The sequence below is a fragment of the Pituophis catenifer genome, unplaced genomic scaffold (genome assembly GCF_029215685.1).
Source record: "Pituophis catenifer annectens isolate HBS135680 unplaced genomic scaffold, rPitCat1.0.hap2 SCAF_2, whole genome shotgun sequence".
NCBI classification, from domain to species: Eukaryota; Metazoa; Chordata; class Lepidosauria; order Squamata; family Colubridae; genus Pituophis; species Pituophis catenifer.
In genome coordinates, this window is record NW_027256882.1 from 267,280,421 (window position 1) to 267,294,523 (window position 14,103).

The window sequence follows — 14,103 nt, forward strand, 5'->3', positions numbered from 1 at the left end:
AAGATGCATGGAAAGAGAAGAATAAAGACATGAAAAAAGACATTGAATGCAAAATCATTTGCCTCTGTCCATTTCTCAACTCCAAATACTACCTCAAGCCACTGGTGCTTACAGGGATAACATGAATTCCTGGCATTCCAGGGAAATATTATGATGTTTGGTAGCACAGTCTGCCAGATGTTTAAGCTGGATTTGGCATTTTTATCCACTACTGAATCCTTCCCAAGAACCTGTGGTAGGAAGTTATTGTTTTAAGGTGGTAAAGATAACCTTGCAGGATGGAAGCTGTTTCAAAATCTGCCTTTTGCAATAGTTTATTATTAGCATTCAATGGAGCCCATTTGATCAATTGTTTCTGAACCTTGTTTGAAAAAACAGATCCAAAGAAAAAAGATATGTTTTGTCTTAAAATTAATAGCTCATGAAAAGATATTTTGTAATAGCCAGCCCAAATCTGGCAACCTTCTCAATGTGTTGGACAATTCTTCCTACCTCTCCTAGCTCTTATAATCATTGCTTACAGGGAGAGGACATGCTGGAAGCAGGAGACCAATAAATCTAGAGTCCATGGTTGAGGAAGACATTTATGCGACCAGAAAAATCTGGAACTGAACACACTCAAAACCGTAGAAATGGTGGTGGACTTCAGGAGAAACCCTTCCATACTACCACCTCTTACAATACTAGACAACACAGTATCAACAGTAGAGACCTTCAAATTTCTAGGTTCTACCATATGTTAAGACTTAAAATGGACACCTAACATCAAAAACATCATAAAAAAAGCACAACGAAGAATGTTCTTTCTGCACCAACTCAGAAAGCTCAAACTGCCCAAGGAGCTGCTGATTCAGTTCCACAGAGGAATTATTGAGTCTGTCATCTGCACCTCTATAACTGTCTGGTTTGGCTCTGCAACCCAACAAGACAGACACAGACTTCAGAGGATAATTAGAACTGCAGAAAAAAGAATTGCTACCAACCTGCCTTCCACTGAGGACCTGTATACTGCACAAGTCAAAAAGAGGGCTGTGAAAATATTTACAGACCCCTCGCATCCTGGACATAAACTGTTTCAATTCTAACCCCCAAAACTACGCTATACAGAACAACTAGACACAAGAACAGTTTTTTCCCGAACGTCATCACTCTGCTAAACAAAAAATTCCTTCAACACTGTCAAACTAGTTATTAAGTCTGCATTACTATTAATCTTCTCACCATCTCCTCTCACTTATGACTGTATGACTGTAACCTTGGTCTGGTATCCTTACGATTTATATTGACTGTTTCCTAATATGATTTGATTGCTTATTTGTTCCCTATGACTATCATTAAGTGTTGTACTTTATGATTCTTGACGAATGTATCTTTTCTTTTATGTACACTGAGCGCATATGCACCAAATTCCTTGTGTGTCCAATCACACTTGGTCAATAAAGAATTCTATTCTATTCTATTCTATTCTATTCTATTCTATTCTATTCTATTCTATTCTATTCTATTCTATTCTATTCTATTCTATTCTGCTAAAACACAGAAGAAAATTAAAATTGAACACATCTGATTTTTTTTTTAATCGTACTGAAATAGAATTACCACTAGTTGCACAAACTTTTCTTTTTCTTACAATTTTCCCTTCTTTCTTTTAATTCTTCTGTTTTTTCCCTTCGGCTTTTCTTAATTTAATAGCATTGCTATTTTTAATGTGGCAGGTATCAGGAGAGTCTCCAAATGTCACTACCAGAGCTTTCTTCAACTCAACCAACTAAGTGTCACAATCACACTAAGCTATATTCACTCATCTTATCTGCTTGCTTATTTTTGGCTTAGCATAATGTATAAACACTCATTCATTCATTCGTTCTTTCATTCTAACTGTATTCTGCTAAGTCAACAGACTCATCCCATTTTACAGCAATCTAATAAAAAGCATAGAGCCAATTAAAACATCCACAGTAAGCATCACTTAAAATCAAAATTGTAACAAGAGTAGAATAACAATAGTTGTAAGAAAAAAAAATATCACAACCAAAGTACAAGACAAATAAATAAAACAGTTACATTTAAAATTCAAACATGCTGACAATCAAACATGCTGACATCACGTATACTGAAGAGTAGCTTCTGAAACATTAACAGAAGTGGCTTGAGTTTTAATTGCAAGGAAAGGCTATCCCCTATTCCTAGTGGAGAAACCAAGAAACCGCATCTCCTAGTCTCCATTTTCCCTTTCCTTGCAAAAGTACATAAAAAATAACCAGAAGCTTCCAAGAACCTACCAGAAAGGCTATTTCTAATAGATGAAGGCAATCCTGAAGATACCTTAGCACCAAGCTGTATAGCACTTTAGAGACAAATATTTTGAATTACACCTGGAAACCTGCTGGAAAGTAACGCAGGGCTCAAAGTGCAGTTGCAAAATTCTCTTGGCAGGTAATCCCCACCAACAATTTATACCAACTGCAGTTTTCAATCGTCTTCAGAGGCATCCAATGAATTGAGTTGAGGAAGCAATATGAGGAAGTGATTAGGGCATAAGTCACTGTGAATGTAATGTGTAAGGAAAGCCACTACAGCTTGCTAATAAGTAAATGTAATTTCATACAGTCAAGTATTTTAAAATATGTTAATGATGAAGCAACCTGAAGAATGCCAGATTTGGGAAGTATGCTGTAATGGATCCAGTACTCATCCATTAAGAGGGAGATTCTAATGTATTTTGGCGTCATCCTTTCCCATTCAAAACCTTTGCCACTTTTACAGGGTTTTATTTTGTTGTTTCATAGCCTGATTACATGATAAGGAGTTCCTGCGGATTTTACTCCACTAGTCGTTGCTGACAAGAGGGGGCAGGTGCTCATCTCCATCTCAAGGTCATTGAACCAGAGCTGTCTGAAGACAGTTCTGTGCTCATGTGGCCAGCATGATGTCACAGAGCGCTGTTACCTTCCCACCAAAGTGGTACCTATTTATCTACTTGCATTTGCATGCTTTCCAGCTGCTAGGCATGGCGCTCGGGTCTCAATCCAGGGCTGCTGGCTTTCCAGTCAACAAGCCTAGCGTTTTACATGATGCAGATTACATAATGATTATTACATAGTGCATGATTACATGGTGCAGATATAGGTTTGCAAAGATACCAATAGAAGAAAGCAGGAAAAGAGGAAATTCTGTTTGTCAGTTCAGAGAGTGATGTTCCCAGAAAAACAGTGTTAAGTATAGTGGCAAGATTTGGAAATGAATCTGTTGGGGCAATAAGTGAGACAATAGAATAGAGGCTCAGTAAAATACAATAACTGACATTTCAAATTCTTTCCACATCTCCCAAAAAGTGGGATCTGGGGGAGGATAATTTGTCACTTGCCTCAGTGAAAGATGTGGGCAGGGAGATTTGCTATAGAACAATTTCAACAAGAAATATGGTCGCAAGCATCCCTCCCTTCAATAGCTGTCAAAGAGCATTTACTGTATCAGCAGGTGTTGTCAGAGGCTGTCTAATACAGAAACCAAATCAATCTATCTGGCAGCCATTTTAGAAAAAAAAATGTCTTAATAATAATATCAAGATACAAATGACCTGCCACACAGATTTACACATGCCTTAGAGAAGGAGGCAGGGAAAGGAATAGGTAATTTCTTTGGACTAGGTTCACCGTTCAGATTTTAAGATCACTTATGCTTTAAATTCAACAACACACACACGCACACGCACACGCACACACACATTAACACGCTTCCTATATATTCCAGCACCACCTTTCCCCAAGTTTTTTGGGACAAATGTATCTGGTAAAAAAGATGTAGTGTTGCCGTTAGCTGTAAGATGGAAAAAATATCACTTAATTATTCCAGCCATTCTTGAAGAACCTGGGAAAATTCAGCAAAAAACCCCCCAGAATTATAGGCAATACTAGAGGATCTTTTGGGGGCCCTGAAGAGACAGAGATAGGTATAAAAGCCAGGGAATTATCTTTATTGAGCCAGTTAAAAATTAACAACCACACTGGGATGATAGTAGTGGACAAAAGATTGAGTGAAAAGTCTGGATGTTCAGCCCGGGACATAATAAAATTACAGTTGAAACAATTGATACAGTGTATGTAATAGCACACCTTACCTCAAGTGTAGGTGGATTGTTTCTTCTTTTCTTCATCCATGCTAAGAAAATTAAAAACAAAAAATTTCAAATATTTCCCATTCTTTTATTTCTTTTGACATCTACTGTATATCAACAATATTTTATGAACTTATAAGCTCCCTTTCTATATAACTTTTTTAAAAAGTAATTTAATTTATTTTTAACTTTTACAAGTAATCCTCGACTTAAGGCCACAATTAGGACCAGAATTTCCATTGCTAAGCAAGGTGGTTGATGAATTGTGGTTGATTTTACAATCTCTTATGCCATGGTTCTTAAGCGAGTCATTTCAGTTGGTAAGTAAATCATGTGATTGTTATGCGAATTCAGCTTCCTCCATTGACTTTGCTTGTTGGAAACTGGCTGGAAAAGTCACAAATTATAATTAAATTTGTTTGCCACCCATCTCAGGACAATCACATGACTCTAGAATGCAGCAACTCTCATAAATACATGCAGGTTATTAAGTGCTTGAAATTTGATGCTGTGATGGTCGTAAGTGTGAGAACAGGTCATAAGTCACTTTTTTCACAGCTGTTGTATCTTCAAATGGTCACTAAATGAATGGTTGTAAATTGAGGACTACCTGTATACAAAATTATGGTGAAAAAATCAACAAACAATAATATCCTTCCATTACTACCAGTGAATTTAGCACTAATTTTAAAACAGCCACAGAAGCAACATTATAAAATCCTAAATTAAAAAATGAACTTTTTTTAAAATCCAGAACAAATCAGCCCTATCAGAAATATTCCATCAGAAAAGAGCCGAGGTGGCGCAGTGGTTAGAGTGCAGTACTGCAGCTACTTCAGCTGACTGCTAGTTCAGCAGATCAGTGGATCAAATCTTACCGGCTCAGGGTTGACTCAGCCTTCCATCCTTCTGAGGTGGGTAAAATGAGGACCCAGATTGTTGGGGGAATATGCTATTTAGTATACTGTCTTTGGTGTAAGCCGCCCAGAGTCCTCAGAGAGTGGGTGGCATAGAAATATGAATAAAATAAAAATAAATAAATATAACAAATGTTTTTTTTCATTACCAAAGATTAAAACTCAAAACTTTGACCAACTTTACTATAGGTTTCATGATAAGCAGCACTCAATATGAACTGTTCCACATGATAACATGTTTTTTGGATCTAGGACAACAACATCAACAAAAAAAGAATCTGAGTTTGTTTCAAGTTCCTCATAGCTGTTTCTAACGGAAAAGTTAAAGTAGGCTCTCCCAGGATAACCATTCAATTTTCACACCCCTTTGCAGCAGGCAGTACTTGCCTTTAAAGCTGGAGAAATATAAATCTTTTTTTTTTTAACCTCTGAGAGTGAAAGGCATTTATAGCCATTGTTTCTTCTTTATAAGATTAACAGATAAACATCCTAGATAAGCTATCTCATTAGAAAGCTAGGACATCCTGATATGAGATAAGGAATTATGTATGTATTACTATACATAGTAGGTAAAAGAGGTAAAAAGTGGTGAAGTCTGTGTTGGAGCTCTAATAACAGCAAAAAGACAAGCAGGAAAAAATATCTTTGGGTCTGTTCTATTAATTTTCTGGTGCTAAACTAGATTGCTAAACTGAGCGTTCCTCTTCTACTCAAGATAATGGAATTGGACACCAACAGAAGGGATTAATCTGATCTTTTCATTTCAGGATTATTCTGGAAAATATGCTTCAACTTTTCGTTAAACAAGAAAACAGATATTCTTTGCTTTCCTAAGATTATGGTTAAAAACTGATGTGGATGAATTTGCTTATCAGATCATAATTATAACTAATGTTGTAGCAAAACTAGTGTTAAAGAACCAAGGTGGTGCAGTGGTTAGAGTGCAGCACTGCAGGCAACTTCAGCTGACTGCTAGCTGCAGTTCAGCAAATCGAATCTCACCGGCTCAAGGTTGACTCAGCCTTCCATCCTTCCGAGGTGGGTAAAATGAGGACCCAGATTGTTGGGGGCAATATGCTAACTCTGTAAACTACTTAGAGAGGGCTGTAAAAGCACTATGAAGCTGTATATAAGTCTAAGTGCTATTGCTATTGCTATTGGACTTTTAGAGAGTTATTTCTTTTTATTATAATAGTTTCCAAACATTTAACTATTCCTGTCCCACCTCCTAACTCTGCTTTGCTTTATTTTTACAGCCTTAAAAAAGTATTGATAAGATTACCATCTTCATGATCATAATCTATTAGATTTATTATGGCCATGGACTCCAAATTAATTATATTCCTCCTGTATATAGTTTTAGTTCAACATTTGTATCCTGTCTTTGAGAGACAATTCGGTCTAGCAGTTAAGACATCAGACTAGAAACCAGGAGACTAGGAATTCTAGTTCCATCTTAGGTATGAAAGCCAGTCAGGTGACCTTTAAGTTTATCCAGCTGGCTTTCATACCTAAGTTCAACAACAACTTGGGCCAGTCACTGTTTCTTAGTCTGTGACATTGGGCAATTCCTGTTGCAATCAATACTTGGTTGATCTAAAAAAAGAAGACCCTAAATTTGTGGGAAAATGCTAAGACAAAAGAACATACATTGTCTTTTTTCTGAAATATCATTCTTAGAGTGCAGTATGCCAGGCTACTCTGCCAACTGCCAGGAGTTTGATCCTGACTGGCTCAAAGTTGACTCAGCCTTCCATCTTTCCGAGGTCGGTAAAATGAGGACCCAGATTGTTGGGGGCAATATGCTTACAAATTGCTTAGAGAGGGCTGTAAAGCACTATGAAGCAGTATATAAGTGTAAGTGCTATTGCTATTATGAAGTAAAATGAAGCATCTCTACATTAAACAATCATCATAACTGTTAAAAAACAATACATTATAAAACAATTGTCTTCAGAATGATTTTAAGCTGGGCAGGATATGTACAGACCATATTTTATTTTATTTTTTTTAACAGGTCATTGAAAAATCTATGAACATGAGAAAATTTATTGTATATTTAATTTAGATAAAATATATATTAAGGTAAATTCTATGAATGAGGAGGTGAGAGAGTGAATTTACCTGACAAAAAAGGAAGTAAGAAACAGATAAAAAGACAATGTGTGATAATCGTTTCCTTCTTTTGTCTCTTATCTAGTGGGCAAAAAGGCTCACTGGTACAAAGATGATGTAATCTCCAACAAAGGAAGGTGGGAGAACATAGTCTATCGCAAGGAATGAATCTCAGTTGAAAGAAGTGAAAATAGTTGTGTACAAGAATGTACTTTTGCCCGCTTTGATATATGGATATGAAAACAGGGTGCTGTTAGAAGAAACACTGAAGATGAATGTTGTGGGAATTGATTTCTTAAGAAGCAAATGTGATAAAGCAAGAAGAAATAGGGTCAAGAATGATTGGGAGAAGAATTGGATAGCAAAGCAAGCGATCGTTATAAAAGTACCGTAGTATGCTGAGATGGTTTGATCACAGAGAGTAAAAGACAATTAACTCAGACAAGACACACAGGAAAGAAGTATGAATGAGTCAAGAGAAAGAGAAAGAAAGAACATGATGTGGTTTCTAAAAAAAGGGGTAAATGAGAAGGCAATGTATGAAGTACGTTTACTTACAGTAAACAAAAGAGTTTGTAAGGACCGAAAGATATAGAGAAATATGGTGAACAGCACTGAAGTAGTATTTCTTTTGTTTTCCTAGCTACAATATATATGTAAGTAAAGTAGTGTGCAATATTTGGATCCAAACATGCTCAGATACTTTGGAGTTGGCAGGGAGACCTTCACAGTACTTATCAGCAGCTCTTTAAATAAGTTGTGCCTTTTCCTCACACAGTAACTATACAGGCTTAGGAAAACATGTTTTGATTTTTAAAAAGTTTTGTATAACTCGAGCAAATGCTGACAGGTATTGTGAAGCGCCAATGCCAGACCTAAATTATCTCTGCTCACCCTGAAACTGAATACGGCACATCTTTGTATGCTGAATATTTTCATCTTTAATATTTTTCTATTTTTTGCATTAAAGATCAAGCTGCTTTAATTAAAAGACTGAGTATATAAGCTGAACTAATAAATATTTTAATCAACACTTTATTTCTATCCTAGACTTTTTAAACTGCAATATCTAGTTGTAAATATATCAGGAAGCTATCCTGTTTCCCCCAAAATAAGACATCCCCTGATAATAAGTCCAATCGGGCTTTTGAGCGCATGGCAACAAAGCCAAGCGCTTATTCCAGGGTTCAAAAAAATATAAGACAGGGTCTTATTTTCGGGGAAACACGGTATGTTTTTTAAGTTGTTTTTTTAAGCAGGATATAAAGCAATCCTAAAAAGTGACAATTATTTGCTTAAGAAGTGATGACGTTGTTTCAAAAGGCCAGAACTGAAGCACCGAAGCAGAGCTTTGCAAGAAATTATATGCATAATTGTCTTCCATTTTAAAAAAATATTAAAATGTATTTTATTCATCCAAATTATTTTAATTTGTTCTGACTTAAAAATGCCAACCTGAATAAGATAGGCTTATTTAAAAGAAAGCAAATAATTCACAAGAAACTCCTCCAATAAAATAGTGTATAGTTCAGATCATTTTCTTTTCTATCCCCATATACAGTTCTGCTGGGAAAGAGACAGTGAGACTGAAGATCAGCATAAAATGAGAAATAAATGGTTTTCATACTAGATTCAATACCAGACCAATATGGGTGGCTATTTTTACTGTTGATTTCTCTGATATTAATTCACACATCTTTCACAATCAGCTACGAATGAACTTAAAAATGAGTAATAATGCAATATCATTATAATAAGAAGCAACCTCACAGATTTCTTTGCTTCCTTATTCTTCAAAAACATAGTATCCAATATATACAACTCAGTATATCAAACATGACTACTATTGATTGATTATCTGTCATCAAGTCATTTTTACTCCTAGCGACCGCATAGACAGATTTTCTCCATCCTTAACTTGATCGTTCATGTCTTCCAATGGTGCTGATTGTGAAGGATGTTAGTCTATATAATCCACTAAAATAATAAATCTCCCCGCCCTCATGAATAAATCCATGCTTTTATTAGAAGTTAGTAATTTTCAAAGAATTTCTGCTACAGTATGTGAATTGCACAAGAAATCTCTAATTCAGTTTAGGAAAAAAAATGGTGAAATAAAAGCAGACCCAATTTTAGTAATTGTTAGTAGAACTGTCCCTTGTTCTTCAAATTTTGAAACACAGCCAATGTGTCATCTGTTTTTAGAAAAAACTTTGTAAGTTCTATCCTAACAAAACAAAGCACTTTCATGGAACTGCAGCCAAAATAATTTCTAAGTGGAACAATATCCTCCCACCCAAACTGAACAAAGAAAGTGTAGAAATGTATAGACAGAGTCCAATTTTGCAACATGCTCTTCCAGTTTTGTAAATCCACTGTAGTTCAAATCATTTAATTAAACAATTGTCTTTAATTATAAATATGGTATAGCATTATCTGCAGCATGTGGTCATGATAATGCTACCATTTTCGAAGCAGAATGTAAGCAAGATAAACTGGACATTTCCAATCTTGAGATCTTGGCATGCTTTCATTTCAGTGCTCATCTGCATTCTCATTAGTATGCATGAGATTTTCATTGAACTTTAAGACTCCTAGTGGCATATAGCGCATTGTAATAAGCGTAAAAATGGGCATGCAAATTAAAACTCCCATTAATCACTAAATGTTACCCATTAAACAAAGAGGGACCAACTTGAACACACAGACTGTAAAATACAGCATGAAAAACACAAATGCTGACGTCTCCAAAGACACTGAAAGTGACTATATTTTTCACGAAGATTAACAATATGGAAAACGGAAATAGCACCTTCTATCTTCGGATACAATCAGTGTCCACTGAGAATTAAAAGCCATAAAGGTTATGACCATTTTCTGCACTGAAAAAATAATGCTTTGCATTTTCTCTTAAAAAGAATCCTAGGCAAAGTAAATATGGATGTTCCCTAGATATGTCAATAAAGGCATTCCTAATCCTCTATTATTATGTTCCTAGTTTGAACAAGGAATGCTCATGTTCAAGCTTCCGATGGGAGTTGGGAGTTTTGTGGGAGTTTGGTAAAAATCATCAGCTTACTTTTATTTGAAAGGATAGTAAAATGTACACAGATTTTATGACACAAAATATTTTATAGCACATATACAAAGGAAGTACAATAATAATAATCAATTGAAGTAAACATCCTATGTTAATTTCTATTCATCCCGAGCAGAAAGATGAATTGTACAGTCTTTGAAGAATTCAGTACTGTAGTTGATTATTATCTATCAAGAATATCTTGCTATGTATGAGCAATAATGTAGTCCTATAGTGTAGATGTACTCTTTGCCTATCTTTACAGAATATGAATAAGGAGAAGGAAAACAGTTTCTAATGTTATTTTATTTCAAGCTTTATTGGGCAAAATGAGCATGAAGAAATCTGTAAAACAGTTATAAGTGCTACTTCATTTTGAGAAACATAGAAACCCATGCGTTCTGTATCAAGTATCAAGTCTAACCTGTGAACTATTGAGAGTCTTACTATTCAATGGTTATTGTATTTTATTTTATGGTATGTTATATGTTATGAGTTGTGATTACAGTACAACTATAAACTTAGTTATTTACTTAGTAATGGGAATCCTCTGGTCCGTGAATTAAATGCGGCTTAAGAGGTCTCCCATAATAATTAAGCTTGAGAAAAGCTTGTTTGTGCATGTTTCTGCACCATATATAAAATATGCCCACACCTTCAATTCACAGTTTGCTTTTCTGTTCATTAAATTCTCAAGATGCTTACTCCATTAAAGAAATGCACAAAACTTAAAAAGAATTTCATCCACAAACATATGCAATGACAGGTTCCTGTAATGTATGTTATATGCAAAAAGGCACAAACTCTGTAATGCATGTAAACTATAATGGACAATCCACATTAGCAAGAATGGGAAAAGATAAATTCCCACAGGGAAAAATTTTAAAAACTGGAATAAATGTCTTCATTCATTGGAACTGATGTAGTGAAATAATGTTTTGAACACTAAGTTATATAAATGCTGCAGCCGTTAAAACCCAACCTTCTTCTCTTACAGAAGAAGCAAAATGTGGCCTGCAATTTTTTTACATCACAATCTCTAAATGGAAACATTTAGCAGTTGAAATGTTAAGTAAAAAATCCAGTTAATGTTGCTCTTCGTGTTTAAGCACCTGGGTTCTTATCTGTTCTCTGTCACAAACAAAAATACATTGCACACCTTCTTTGCCTAAATAATGGATAAGAAAACAAAGCACTCTGAACATTTTCTCCACATTCCCTAAAAGGAGCTGAGCTTAAAGAAGAAAAAAAAGACTATTCGTAACACTTTATTTCTATGCTCTTCACGAATCCTTTCAATTCAGTGCCGCAATAATCACAAAGGGGAGAAAATGCTATAGTAATTATAAGAATGCTTAAGTGTTGTGTTAAAAAAGCAAATGCAACTAAAAGTGTATCTTGCCACACATGGCTTATTTCCTAGGTAATAAGAATCTTAGATGTGCAAACTTACCCTAATCTTGAAGAAACCATCTAAAAAGTTTAGCTTACATGCATACTTGTCAAGGTTCATTCGATCAAAACTGCTTTTCTTACTTCAAAATGTATTCAGAGATGAGTCTTGCATTTTTCTATCCAACTTTCAGACATTATATTAACTTGCCCAGTTTGTTCTTTTTTAAAGTTAATACTTTAGAACTGAGTTTTGGAATCTAGGTTTATGTATCTAAGGCTATGGATCAAGTTCATGCCAATCTGCAAGTTCCATTTTTCGGGGGAGGGGGGAAGGGGGTTGTATCTATTAAAATGGACAGCACTGTACAAGAGAAAATGATGTCTGGACAAACTGAAGAGACAAAATGTCAAGAAAGACAAACTTGTGCCTTCTTAAGTATTCTTACATTAGAGTAAGGGTTAGGCTGAAAATCTTGTCTTGTGTCTTTTCTATACGGCTTGGGAGAGGTGGGCATCAGTAAGTCATACTTTTCCCCAACAATGCCAATAAAGTCTTACCTTCCCACTCTGTTGGAATGGCTCCAGATTTATACTGGTATTCTTTTAGATTGAGAGCTTTCACAATTCTTCTCTCTTTAATGTTCTGACCTGTTTCATGGGGGAGAAATTGTGGACGATTAAGAATGATTCCATAACCAGTGGTGGGCTGCTGCATGGTCGCCCTTAGCTCTGATCGCTGGCTGGGCTTTTCTATGCTATCCATTTATAACTTACTTTCTAGCTCGTTGGCTGGCCCAGCTGCGTTCCGTGCCGCCCCTGCTGTTCATACCAGAGCTGCCTGAGCTGATTAGGAGCCTGTTTGAAGCTCCGTTTCTCTCCCAAAGGGGCGCGTGCAAGTGAAGTGAGTGTGCGTGCATGCGCGCTCACAACCAGCGAACCCTTTGTTAAAGAAAGTGCAGTCCACCTCTGTCCATAACTGATATAGAAATACTTTTATTTCTATAATAAATTTTTATAAATTTTTATAATACTGTATTTTTCCAATAACTTGAGAATTGTACTATGAAATAGTATATACATATAGTATACACTGTACATGGTACAATGGTACTTCAATATTCAACTGCTTTGAAACTCATCAATTTTGGTATTTAGTGCATTTTTTTGCAAAAGGTTTGTCCTGGTACTCATTGTTCGTTTGGTGCTCAACGTACAAGAACTTATCTAATGTTTTTATTTAATTTATTTGCCCACTAGACCAGGAGTGGGCAAATATGGCTCTTTTACAACCTGTGGACTTTAACTCCCAGAATTCCTGAGACAGCCAAGGTCCCAGCCAAGCTGGCTCAGGAATTCTGGGAGTTGAAGTCCACAGGTTGTAAAAGAGCCTCATTTGCCCACCCCTGACCTAGATAATAGAACGGATGGGCTGCTTATCAAATTATGATGACAAGAATTGTCCAGGCCATCCAACACCAAGACTGCAAACCAGGGGTGAAATCCAGCAGGTTCTAGAGAACTGGTAGCGGAATTTTTTTTTTTATTGAAAAAGTTTTTCAAATACAAGTTTTTCCCCCTTTTTTCTCTCCCCTCCTCCCTAACCCCCCCTCGCCACCCCTCCCCCTGTGACTTTTTCAAAGTAAAACCCAAATTCATAACAGATTATATAATACTTTACCATCCCCTTACTCCATCCCCCAAATACTGACCCTTTCTTTCTAATAATATTATTATATCCCCCTTCTACTATACATTTCAAAATAACATTCTGCTATAACATTGTATAATAACTTCTGGTTTAGCATAGTAATATTATTATAACCCCAGTTTAGCAATAATCTGCCCTTTTTCTCCTCCCCCATACATATATCTCTTAAATCAAACCTTTTATGTATATTAATATAACATTTCAAAAACCTTCCACTTTAAGACTATATAATAAATCCTAATTTAACATTTAATCTTTTGTGTATATTAATATAACATTTCAAAGCAGCCTTCCACTATAAAGCTATATAATAAATCCTAATTTAACATTTATTCAACTCATAGTCTATCCATTTCCTCCACTCCCATAAGTATATTTCTTAAACATCCCTTTTCTTAAACTAAACAATCAATAAACTAGCCTGTCTCCACCCACTTTCCTACAAAATTACCATACATAACAATTCTTAATATCTTTATTCTTCTGCCCACCCTACTAAAAAAATATTCCCTTATATAGATAAAATCAATGACTTTGAACTTGTAATCCATATAATGTCTTCTATAATGTCTTTCAACTGGATTGTTAACTCCATCACCCATATTAGGGTAACATCACATCCTAATTCCAACAGAATGTTCGGAATCCTCAGTTATCATCTGCCCCCATCAATAATAAATATCTTCATGTATATAAAAAAAAAAAGAAAGAAAACAACCACCCGAGTGACATTATAATTATATTCCATATAGTATCTGTAGTAGTGGCTATA

General features: G+C 35.5%; 1 protein-coding gene across 2 annotated transcripts in view; it reads right to left on the reverse strand.

The window, feature by feature from the left end:
* NDUFAF2 (NADH:ubiquinone oxidoreductase complex assembly factor 2) overlaps positions 1–14,103 on the reverse strand; it is a 50,842-nt gene that overhangs the window by 8,826 nt on the left and 27,913 nt on the right. The window contains exons 2-3 of one of the 2 annotated variants that reach the window (XM_070938860.1): positions 12,182–12,271; positions 4,121–4,161 (exon numbers count right to left, since the gene is read on the reverse strand). In XM_070938860.1, the coding sequence (XP_070794961.1) occupies positions 4,121–4,161; positions 12,182–12,271 (131 nt within the window). The remainder of the gene's footprint in view (positions 1–4,120; positions 4,162–12,181; positions 12,272–14,103) is intronic. The other variant, XM_070938861.1, reaches the window with a different exon arrangement.